This window comes from Ursus maritimus, unplaced genomic scaffold, assembly GCF_017311325.1.
Source record: "Ursus maritimus isolate PB19 unplaced genomic scaffold, ASM1731132v1 scaffold_16, whole genome shotgun sequence".
Taxonomy (NCBI): domain Eukaryota; kingdom Metazoa; phylum Chordata; class Mammalia; order Carnivora; family Ursidae; genus Ursus; species Ursus maritimus.
In genome coordinates this window covers 43,858,513-43,870,895 of record NW_024424008.1, presented here as the reverse complement: position 1 = coordinate 43,870,895, position 12,383 = coordinate 43,858,513, and the positions used below count along the sequence as shown (strand labels likewise).

The window sequence follows — 12,383 nt, the reverse complement described above, 5'->3', positions numbered from 1 at the left end:
ATTATGGCTAACAGACACCCCTTACCACAATGCCCTTTGATCCTGCAGTTACCAGTGGGTGAAATTTGATGTGTGGAAACCCGGAGACGGGCAGCCGCCCCAAGGACTGCCAGAGAATGATGCAGCGATAAGCTTCGAAGCCTTCCAGAGACAGGCCTTTGGTGAAGATCATGGTGACCCCGTTCTGCCAGGTATCTTAATTTTACCTTTCTGGCTTGAAAGTGGACTGCTTTTAGGCCGCCCTCTACTCTTCATTCAGAGTTGAGTACTGCAAATAGCTGGGCAGTAAGTGGTGGAAACTTCACTGCCCCGACCACGGAGAGTCCCGGGTGCCAGGACCAGCTGGCCTGCCGGGCTCCCCAGCAGTGCTGGCCGCATCACGGAGCGGCCGGCTGTCAGGGTAAGGCAGGGCCCACGGAGAAATTGGCCTTTCTCTTTTTCTAACCTAAGTAAGACGCAAGCTGAGCTCCAGGGGAGAGTCTACTGTGCAGGACTAAAATTTCAAATGAAGTGAAGGGGACCAGATCACGGCCTTGGTCCCACCTATGCTCGGTGGATTCCCCTGCCCCGGATGGGTGGAATGATCAGGGATCTGGCCTTGGATCATATAGGAAGAGCTCTGGACGGGAAGTAATAGATTTAAAATTTCTCACTCTCTCTCTAATATACTGTATAACCCTAGGCAAATCAATCACTTAATCTATTTTGGCCACAGTTTTCGTCAGTGTAAAAGTTAAGTTTCTGTCCTGTCTTACCAAACAAGGGCAAGATTCGGCCGACAGGTGTAAGGGTGTAGGGAATTGAAAGGACATCCATGTGTCTGATCAGTCCCCTGAGATTCCCAGGCAGCAGTGGAACTGAAGGAATTTTCTTCTTCAGGATCCTTGGACCTGCCAGAGCTTCAGCCCACACCCTTCGTGTCTTCTTACCAACCCCCATTCCTGACACACGAACCCCTGGTGGACACTCACCTGGAGCACCTGAAGTCTCTGTCACAGTGCAGCCCGACCCCGTCTTCAGATTGAGCAGGAGGGGGTCGCACACCACGTCATCTAACTTAAAGTAAAATTCTGAGTGTGGAAGAAGGCAGCGGTTCAGGAGTGAAGGAGATACCAACACATTTTGTCATGGAGGCTCCCGTGGTGACAGTGTTCCCGGGGAAAAGCTTCAGCTGCTTTATTTTTAGCAATAAATTTCTCTTTACAAATCTGCTTATTTTCATCTTGTTGTAATCAGGATTTTTTTTTTTTTTTTTTTTTTTTTAAAAAAAGGATTTTTTTTTTTTTTTTTTTTTTTTTTTTTTTGCTTAGCCCTGCCTGAGTTAAACTTAGTGCTCTGTAAGCCCAAGTGAGAGAAGGCTGCCACTCGGGAGGGAGAGGTGGGAGTCTGACAGCCTTCCCCCTGGATTGTGATCCTAGCTCCGGGAATGAAGTCCCGGCCCCTGCTACCCGAGCAGCTGCTCTCTTTTCATGTCCAATCACAGCCCAGTGCTGCTTGTCCCCAAGCTGGAGAGGCCAGTCCGAGGCTCGCCGTTCATCTTTCTCTCCACACCTCACATCCTTCAAGGGAATCAAAAAGTCCTCTGTAATCCTGTCTGCCCCCTTTGCCGTTCCTTATCCAAGAATGTGCTTGTCGCGGAATACAGTCCACATGATGACACAGATAACAGCCCCCATCCCGCACAACAGGCTCACCCCGTCACTTCGCTAGCCGGCTAATAACATGACTATTCTATGCGACTGAATGTGTTGGCCCTGCTTAGGGCGCCAAGGGAGAGGTTGCCCGCCTCGCCGGATCCGGAACAAGGCAGAACCATGTGGGCTGCCCTTGCTGGCCGCCCAGCCAGGTACCCGGGCCAGCCGGAAGGAAGCCACGGAAGGACCCCAGAACAGGAAGAACGGGGAAGGAGCGGTGACAGGCGTCACAGTACCGCAGTTCCTAGCTGCTGACGGGGGGATCTTGTTTCCCAGGAGTGGATGTACCAGCGGAGGGAGGGGTCGGATGGCCGCGTTGGGAGCACAGCGCACTGGCCACTCAAGTATCCGAAACTAACCGCTGTTAACTTCATGACTCTTAACTATGGTCTTTTTATAAGTTTCTGTAGCTTTTACAATACAAAAAAAATTTGGGTAACAGCAAGCCAGGGGTTTAAAGGGGATGACTCAAAGCTGTTAATGCTTTCATGTTTTCCTTTTCTCGCTGCCTGAGTTGGCTGGACACGCGCACTTCGCAGAAATGACAGCTACTGCTTCAACATAGAGCAAATATCTTCTAGTGCAGTCTGAGTAAAACACATAAAAGTGTGTCTTTAAGAAAGACATTCAAAATTTTTTTAAATAAGTTATCATGCTGTTTGCTTTAATAAGTGTATCTACTTCGTCACTTTCCCAAAGGAGTGGTGGTCAAACTACAGATCTCAACCCATTGGTTGTTCCCAAGCTGAGGGAGTCAAGACCTCTATTTTTTAAATTAAATAAAACAATTAGAACTTAGTAGAAGGCATCACATGTCAAAACGCTGAAATCTGGATTTCAGCTATAGTGTGTATATGTGTATTTATATAAAAATCACATGCATTCACACGAAAGGGGTACATGGAACAAATATAAAATGTTTTTACTACAGATCATTTTTAAAAACTTGACCCCCCCCCCAGTATACTTAAGACATCTTTTCATCTATTGGATTGTTAAAGATTTAGATTTGACGATATCCAGTGTCAGTGGGAGCGAGGCTAAACAGCACTATACCGTGGTGGGACTGTAAACCATGGACCCTTCAGAAGAGTGAAGCTGTAGGTACCAAAATTTTAAACATATTTTCCTTAGAACTGTTCCTCCACGTGAAGGATCCTGAGGAGGTAAGTGCGCTATGATGTTTGCATGTAACATTCATCGCAGTATTCATTATAACGGAAAAGTCGGAGAAAATCTCTATGTCCACTAAGGGAAAATGGGTTAAATAAAGTAGGGGGCTCCCACAGACTGAAACCCTTAAGTTATATTCAATTTACACAGGGAAATTATTTTACTAGAGTAAGTCAAAAACATTATAATATGATGTGTAGTGTGTAAAATACAACCCAAGCAAATCAAGGGAATGTTTACCAAAATATTAAATGTTTTTTGCCAAATGATGAATTTTGGGGTGATTCTTACTTGTTTATTCTTTTTGTTAGTGTCCAAATCTACAATAATTATAAATTTAACTTTTCAAATACAAAAGAGTTATTTTCATTTGGAAAATAAACTGAATTCCCGCAGAATGTTTTAAATTATTCAGCCATTAAAAATGAAGTTTCACGTGACTTCTCATTAATTTATCTACTACCTGAAGCTAGTTTTCCCCCTGTGTTGCATTCGGTTACTGGAGGAGAAAGGAGGCTGGGCATAGGGGTCCTGCCCACGTCGAGCCACCTGCAAATTAGAACAGCCCCTGTGTGCGCACATGTGTTGGCAGAGGGGCGAGTAGATTTACTTTTTCTCAGGAGTCCATTCCTAGGTTCATGGTTCCCCCCCAGGTCAGATGCATATGAGGTCAAAGTACGGGTGTGGGGAGTTAACTGTCCACTAGGAAGTCCTCAGAGGAGCCAAAATGCCTTGCAGGCTGCATAGTTGTGTTGGTTTTTTACGAAATGAATCCTGGCACTGACTATCCCGGATGCCCAGAGCCACCCCGGGGCCCCTCCGGGTCAGGTGCTTCTTGCTTTAGTTCTTTTCCCCATTAAGGGAGCGGAAGCTACTCATGCTTCAAAGACAACCTACAAACCTGTTCCTCACCCAGTTTGGATGGGCTATAAATGTATACGTGCCACTAATGATTATACTTTTATTTCCAAATTCCAATAGACGCCACAATTATCAAGTGCTGTTAGCTGTTTTTAATCAACCAATAAATGCATTATGATTCTTAACCGTCCACAGAGTTCGCTTTCACATTTGTCCCATCTGGATTATTTTTCTAAATGCTTATCGTGGAGCTTTATTTTCAGCCTCCTTTTTCTTCCATCTGGGTTATCCTTTTTATAGGTAAACCTCTTAGCTTAAAAAGCCTGAGATTTATACTGAACCGGTTTGCTTCTCGGTGACCTGGGTCCTCATGTTGCGGGAGCCCGTGACTCCCCCACCCGTTCCCGCCCGCGCGCCTTCCTGGGCTGCTACCAGCGCCCCCATCGCCGCCTCCCTCGGGCAGCCCCTCCGCGCCTCCCCACATGCCTGCGCACGGGGCCGGTTGCTTTCAAACAGTCACATCATCATTTAGACGAAGGAACAGAACTGTTTTTGGCTTAGGAGAGAACACAAATAGGGCTAGAAAGAGTTCAGTTCCACATAAGGAAAAACCGTTGGGAAGTTTAGAAACTTTATACAGAGATTCAGTAACCACTTGCCAGATTTTGTAAAGAACACATAAATATGAGCCTTCAAATCTCTTCCAACTGTGTTTCCACAACACTGCACGTAAGGTGACAAAAGTGTGACACCTCGCACTCTGCACAAGGGAGGTGAATGACACCGGGGCTTCATTTGTTTGTAGCTGGGAATTAGTCCAGTAAGACACCTAGGCTGGCTAGGGGACAAAAGGCAAGCGTCTCGTTTGCCTGCCAGCACTGGCTCATCTCCTATTCAGAATCTAGAAACAGCCATGTGCTGGCTGGGAGCTGGCCAGGGCGGCTTTTCTATTAGTTGCCTTTAAAAGCAATAGTTGTCATCATCACTTCAACACCTAAATGCCCAAATCTACAGGACCCACACTTAAGTCCAAGATAGGATCATAACGCCACTATGTCACCAGCTAGCTTGCTGTGCTCGCCGGGCTTCCGGTCTGTCATGAAAGCAATGAAGGGAGGAGCCGGCAGGGTGCTGCTGGGGTGGTACAGGGGGCACTGCTTATATTCACAAGGCCACGTGGTCCAGGCGTAGCGAACAGCAGCCAGAGCGCCACGGCAAGAACGGATATTCAGGGCCAGGGTCTGAGCTGAGAAGGCGTCCATGGGAGCTGGGAGCCACTTGCACTGATGGTCACTGCAACAGGAGATCTAGTAAGAGAATCACAGCGTCGGAATGGTTAGGTCAGCCAGGCTATCCCAAGAGACTGGGAACTGCTCATTAGAGAGACTAGGAGGGAGAGAAGGTGCCACGCTTAGCCAAGGGTCCATTTCCCACCATAACCAGAACAAACCTGAGTCCGGGTTGGGTCTGGTCAACACAGTCAAAGTGTGATGAGAAATGCTCATGTGATAAAATAAATCAAAAAACAAACCATTCAATGACTGAGGGAGACAAGGAGGCATAATTAGAGCATTGGCGAAGGCTCCCCTGAACACCCTTGCTGTGATCCTTCCGACCAGATGGCCAAGCAGGCAGGAAGTGAGCCAGTGGAGCGGTCCAGCTGCCGCGAGCACGCTGGCCCTCCCACAGGAGCCAGGGAACGAGGAAAGGGCACAAAGGGACCATGGATAATAAGCCTTTCTCCAACCAGAAAGCAATCCAAGGAAGGGGACATAAATTATCCAGTACCCCCAGCTGAAATTCTGTCCTGCTCCCAACTAGGATTCCAGGTCCAGACGACAGGCACACCGCCAGCAACTGACTACAGGGGACAGCCGAACTCAGCATGGAGACTTCTGGGGAGCTAGATGGCCTCAGACCCAGTGTCCAAAGAAGCTCAGGGGGGTAAGTGCTGCCCGAGCACCTAGGCCAGGGGATGTTGTAGCTGGGACTCAAGGGGGAGCAGCCCTAGATAAACTCGTGTGAATTAGTGTCTGTCTTTCATATTCTCTCATTCTCTCCAGTGCCCTCTTTTCAAACACCGCCCCCCCCCCATCCAGCCTGATGGCCTCCTGGTTCCCAGAGACACTCATCTGCATGTTTCCAACTGTACAAGACCCGTCCAACAGCTCTTTAATTCTTAGCCCTAGTCCCACAGCAGAATGAGCCTCACTGGGTACGAGAAGAAAGCAGTTTCATTACATTAATTCACACTGAGTTACAAATCCGCAAGCTAAGCCTCTCAAAGGAGACACTGAACTCAAAAGAATATCAGAATTTGGGATAGTGTGGCCTAATAAGACATCCAAGGTTGGGGGAAATACTCGGGAGTAAGGAATTTTTCAGTAGGTAACCTACAAATAAAGCCCCAGGCCCTCGCCAGAGCGAAAACACAAAAGGAGTATTTTAACGTGAATTCCTTTCCTTGATTGTCCCGTCAAAACTGCCACTAAGGGAAAGACTTATTAGCTACTCAGTCCGCCCTCTGACATAAACTCTGCCCTGCTAAAAACCAAGCTCCGCCTCCCAGAAACGTTACAGTTAAAGAGTTGGGCCTCAGTGCGGAGAAAAGCCTGACTCCCCACACAGGATGAACCCTACTGTTTCAACTAGTCTTCTCACCTCAAATATCTTGTCCTGCCTCTGCACCTGGATGTCCTGCGAATACGTGAGGTTGAGCAGCCCCCTGTCGGCCAAGAGTTCCACGTTCTCAGGCAGCGGTCCTTGAAAGATCAACTTCTCACCATAAGCCACAGCCCGGGCCCCCAAGTGCAGCCTGTAGGCCACCGTCTGTTTGTCTCGAGGGTGGATGCTACAGGATAAAGAACAAGTAGAGAACTTCGGGTTTGAGCTCAACAGTAACCACACTTTAAAAAAAAAAAAAAAAGGATTACACAAAGCCCCCTTTAGGAAGGTAGGAATCAAGCTGACTGAATCTAATGGCCAGTGATCAGCGGCTTGTCAGGTTAGGGGACATGGTGAGTGGTGACCATAAACGGGGCTCTGGGCCTCCTATGGGTTAGAGACCTTGAAAAAGCAGATGACTTAGAAGGAAGGACCTTAGAAGGAAGACCCTGAGGGAGGGGGGAAAGGCACTGGAGGAGAGCTAACTCAAAATTATTCTAGCCACTGAAAGTCCTATGTTTCATCTGAAACCACTGTTCATTACTCGGTACCCTCCAGGTTCTAGTCATTCAATCAATCTACATTTGTTCAAAAATAAATATTTGTTCAAGTTCCTACTATAAACCAAACACTACGTGTTGGGCCCCATTTCATTTCAAATCCCCTTGTATCCCACAGCTAGCGTGTGGTCGTCACTGGAGCCGTTCCCAGATATCCCATTACCCCCGCTCTGCGTTCGGGGAAGAATTCCATTTCCTGCTCTCGCTGAGCCGGGCAGAGCCACATGACCTGCTCTGGCCAATGCAATGGGGGCAGAAGTTACTTTCATCCTCAGGGTGAGACTGGAAGGTGACGGGAAGCACAGATCAACTTGGAATCTCCGTCACTCTGGGTCTGTGAATGACTCTAGAGCAAAGCCTCTCTGGTGACCTCTGTGGACCTTCTCTGGAGCATGTGGTGTGAACAAGAAGTAAAATGCTGTTGCATCAAGGCGCTGAGATGTTGAGGGTTTTAGCTAGTGTGGCACATGCCAGCGTAAATGATTAATAGATACTGTCCCGAAGGTCCGTCCTTAGATCACCCACTCTCTGCCCCTCACAGGTGAACGTCAAAGTGAAGGCCACAGACAAAGAACAGACAGTACTGTTCAAGCAAAGCCCAAGAAGCAGCTGTACCTGCCAAAAGGTGACTTCCTATCACAGAGATCCATTGCTACCGCCATGAACGTGCTGGGCATCCTCGCATTGGGGACAAAGCCAAAGTCTGCTGTTTGATGCCAACGGATCTCGGGAAATGTGTCATCTGAGGTTGCAGACAGATAGGAAGATAACTAGAAAGTAGAGAATGTCACATCAGAATCCTGTCCTAGAGTCTTCTTCATAAGCCAACTGCTTCTGCTTCATTCGTTCATTCAAATGTTCATTCAACAAGGATTTCGTGAGCTGCGTACGGTGGCGGCTGAATGCCCCTCACCCACACACCAGTGTGTCTGTGCCGCCCCTCTCGTCAACAGGTGGAGTCTATTTCTTCTCCCACTGAATCTGGGCTAAGGCTGTGATGTTCTCGGGCCAGAACGCAGAAGTGATGCAAAGCTTCTGGCCAGTGCCCCGCGCACACTTGCCTTCTCATTTCTTTCTCTTGGAACCTGGAAATGGCCAGGTGAAAACAGACCAGCTACCCTGCTGGAGGAATTACAGGGGAAGAGCCTTAGGAGAGAGCGGGGTAAATGTGCCCACAGGCTCAGCCGAGAGGCCGGTCAAGTGAACACTCGAGCCTTCAGCTCAAACTGCAGCCACAGGAGCAAGCCGGGCTGCCGTCGCACCGAGCACAGCTGAGCCGGACCAGCTGAGCCCTGCCCGGCCAACCCATGGCATCATGAGCAAATACAATGGCTGACGTTTTAAAGGCACTAAGTACTGGGGTTGTTTGTTACAAAGCCACAGGTAACCGATACATCTATCCATAGATTTAGGCGCTATCGGGAAGCTGAGAGGAATCTGCCCATGAGCACGTGGTAAATTGCATCAAAGACCCCAATTCTTCACCCCTTCCTGCACCCACAGCTTCCTGCCATCTGGCTTTGTGGTTTCTCCCAGAAAGAGAAAGAGTGTATATCCCCACCGCTTTCTAAGCTCAGCTCCGGGTTTGCTTTGGTCACTAGACTGAAACAGAAGTTACGACGTGCCAGTTCCTGGCCTCGGCCTCCAGAGACCCATGTGGTTCCACGTGCTCCTTCACATTTCTGCTGTCAGGAGAATGACCTGCCTGGGCTAGCCCACAGCTCTCTGCAGAAGGATGAGCACTGTGGGATGGAGCTTCCTCATCTAACCCACTCCAGCCAAGTCCAAGTGAGAGCCCCCACCCCACCCCGCTCTGCCCCACCCCTGCCACTGGCCCACAGAGATACGAAAGAGTTCGGTGGAGCTCAGCCAAGGTCAGCCAGCCCCCAGCTACCCACACAGGTTATGTTAAGCCATGGAGTTTTGAGGCGATTTGTTACAAAGCAATAGCTACTGGTACAAGTACTTCACAGCTTCATTGAGGGGATAGACCTGCACGTAAGAAATGTTAATAAACAATAGTATAAAACAGCATGGATTAAATGCTACATCAGAGGCACAGACAGCATGGACTCTGCATTAGAACAAAGCTTATTGTTATAAGACAGCATGGCCTCAGAATATGTAAAAAAAAAAAAAAAGGGGGGCGCCTGGGTGGCACAGCGGTTAAGCGTCTGCCTTTGGCTCAGGGCGTGATCCCGGCGTTATGAAATCGAGCCCCACATCAGGCTCCTCCGATATGAGCCTGCTTCTTCCTCTCCCACTCCCCCTGCTTGTGTTCCCTCTCTCGCTGGCTGTCTCTATCTCTGTCAAATAAATAAATAAAATCTTAAAAAAAAAAAAAAGAATATGTAAAAAAAAAATGGGTGGGCCCCAAAAATATGAGAAATCACTACAAACAGGGCATGTTAGAACCTTATACTATGCAAAGGTGGAAGGAGAAAGTCAATTCTGAGAGCGAGAGAGAGTAATCAAGCTGAACTGGAGGGTTTATGTCGGAAAGACAGGTTGGAAATACAGTGAGGCAAGTGTTTGGACAGAGTTTATATTTTACCCACAAGCAATAGGGAATCAGTATAGAGGTGATGGTTGCAGAACATTGTGAATGTGCTAATACCACTGAACCGAATGCTTTAAAATGGTTAATTTTATATTATGTGAATTTCACTTCAATTTAGAAATTACAGAGTCACTGAAATTGTTGACCTGATAAAAGGACTATTTCAAAGGATTAATCTAGTGATCATGTAAATGATTCTGTGAAGAAAAGAGCCCAAAAGCAGAGAGACTGATTGGTTCAAAAGCTATTAGAATATTCTAGAACATAAGAGAAAGGCCTGACCTAGGAGAGCAGCAGGAATGGGATGGGCAAGAATAGGTTTAGACAACCTAAAAGACAAAATGACAGAAGCAGGCAGAGGATGGGACCCAGAGAAAGGACAGCACCCATCACTCAGAAGCTGTAACACCTGGTTATCTGCTTGGAATTCTGCAGATGTAGGTAAGGTCCTTTATCAGCTGACTTCAAGATAACCAAAGGAAGAGTAGGTGGAGAGCCCAACTCAGTGAGCGAAGCCTTTAAAAGAGGGTGGAGCACTCAGAGACTCTCCTGCTGGCCTTCAAGAAGTCAGCTGCCGTGAATCCTAGAGCTTCAAGGAAACGAATTCTACCAAGAGCCACCTGAGCTTGGAAGACAGCCCCAAGCCTCAGCTGAGACCCCCAGCTCTGTCCCACACCCTCACTGCAGCCCCGAGCGGAGGACGCAACTAAGCCAGGCATGCCAGACTCCTCACCCACACAAACTGTGAGATAAGAAACGTGTGCAGCATTCTTTTAAGGTGCTAAATATGCAGTAAGTTTTTATGCAGCAATAGAAAACTAATATACCGAGGAAAGAACTTTCCAGGCAGAAGGAAAGGAAAATGGCCGGCCCTAGGGCAGGGTATGCCCGGTGTGCTTAAAGACAGTCAGGCAGTAAGGCAGGTCACTTTGCTGACCTCACTCATAGGGAGGAACCACTGGAGCCTTCTGCTGTGGCTTACATTTCAAAGGCTCACTGTCACTGAAATGTTGAGACTATCCTAAAAGGGAGAAAAGGTGGAAGCGGGAAGACCAGTCAGGAGGCAAGACTTCGAGGAGGAGAGGACGGCATCTCAGACTAGCGCAGGAGCAGTAAAGGTAGTAAGAGGCTGTCTGACTGCGACATCCCGAGTAAACACTTTCATCTGGACTTAAAACTGACAGACTCCTACTCCGCAGAGGACAGAGGCTCCCAGGGACATTCTCTAATATTACGCTGAAGCACGTGGTCCCACCCTTCCTCCCTTACTTCTCTGCTATTTATATCACCCTGTTCTCCGATTTAGTCTGCGCCTTATTCTTCGCTCCAGTCCAGCCAGTGAGAGGCATCAACCTGTTATCCCTCTTTCACAACCGTGATCTGACAGTAAGTCAGACTACAAGCTGGGAGACGTCTGGGCGAGCAACCACGCTGTCTTTGGGCTCCATGTGAAAATTTCTGTCCCCATCAGAGGAGCTACATTATGAAGAGACTGCTCCCCCCACCCCCACCTTCTCACTCCCGGAGCCAGCAAATACCTCAGATCATCCCCACAAATGTGGCCACAAATGAAGCTTTGAACACAGGAAGTTTTCTGCTTCTTGACCTGTTCCAGAAAGACTAGAAAATCCTCGGGAAACCCTGGAGAGGTGGCAATGGTAGTAGAAAGGACACGATCTGGCACTAAGGGGACATTTCCAGTTCTCTTCTGAAAATCTCTTAGGCAAATGTGCTTGAACATATGAAATGATAAAAGGCGCTGAAGCCTCACAAAGGAACTTCGTGAAAAGACCCAGTGAGTGACCCTCCTTCTTCCCACACAGCACTCAGAAGACTGAGAGCGGAACCATGGTCACCGGCCGGGGTCACGATGAGGATCACAGCAACAAAGCTGCCAGAAAGAGTCTAGGGTAAGTACCAGCCCGAAGCACCAGAGGGAGAAATGCTAAACGCAGCCACTCCAGACAAGCAAGCGGTTTCAAAATGGCAGCGTGGGGAGAATTCCTGCGGCAATCCAACAGTTCCACGGCCTGCACTACTCCAGAGCGGCCACACGGAGGCACCAGCATCCTCCATACCCAAATGAAATTCTTGTTTTCCCTGCTCTGAGATCTACTTGGGTGCTGTTCAGCCTCCCACAGTGATTAGTAGAAATACTGCTCCTAACGAAGGCATATGATCGCCAAAGAATGTAAAAGTGGCCGCACTCAGAGGACTTCACAGTAGCACACTGCCCTGGTCCTCCAGACCCTTTGTACAAAGGCACACTCTAGGGACTCCCTAGCCTCCAGCTCTTCCTTCCCTCCCACGCTCCAGATCACCTCCCTAATAACAACTCTCTGATCCATGTGTCTAACTCCGCTGAGCTCCGGTCCTATGTCTCTAACTGCTCTCGTTATTGCGACCATCATTTCAAACTCAACACCTCCATAAACCAATTCATCTTTCTTTGCAGACCAACTGTCCCTCCAGTTTTTCTGACTCCTCACATCACCTGTGCCAGGCTTTATATGGATTAACTCACATAATCTTTAAATAATAAAGAAGATAATAATAAAAATAATACTTTAAATAATAATCCCCCTATTCAACATCTGGTTCAAAATCACATAGCTAGGGGCACCTGCGTGGCTCAGTCAGTTAAGCATCTGCCTTCAGGTCAGGTCATGATCCCAGGGTCCTAGGATCGAGCCCCGCTTCGGGCTCTCTGCTTAGTGGGGAGCCTGCTTCTCCCTCTCCACCTCCCCCTGCTTCTGCTCTTTCTCTGTCAAATAAATAAACAAAATCTCTATAAAAAAAAAAGTCACATAGCTAGAGAAGAGTCACAGCTGGATTTGAATCCAAGCAGACTAGCTCCAGATCCATGTGCTG

The 12,383-nt window shown here is 48.1% G+C and overlaps 1 protein-coding gene and 1 long non-coding RNA gene across 2 annotated transcripts in view; one reads left to right on the top strand and one right to left on the bottom strand.

The window, feature by feature from the left end:
• The first annotated feature begins 11 nt into the window (after positions 1-11).
• LOC121102911 lies at positions 12-1,207 on the top strand. The gene is made up of 2 exons (XR_005835040.1): positions 12-191; positions 880-1,207. It is a non-coding gene; the product is annotated as an uncharacterized LOC121102911 (long non-coding RNA).
• A 2,658-nt stretch (positions 1,208-3,865) lies between these two features.
• SIAE (sialic acid acetylesterase) overlaps positions 3,866-12,383 on the bottom strand; it is a 37,926-nt gene continuing 29,408 nt past the window's right edge. Inside the window, exons 8-10 of the mRNA XM_008688239.2 lie at positions 7,568-7,722; positions 6,390-6,579; positions 3,866-5,035 (exon numbers count right to left, since the gene is read on the bottom strand). Of these exons, the coding sequence (XP_008686461.1) occupies positions 4,769-5,035; positions 6,390-6,579; positions 7,568-7,722 (612 nt within the window). The 3' untranslated portion in view covers positions 3,866-4,768. The remainder of the gene's footprint in view (positions 5,036-6,389; positions 6,580-7,567; positions 7,723-12,383) is intronic.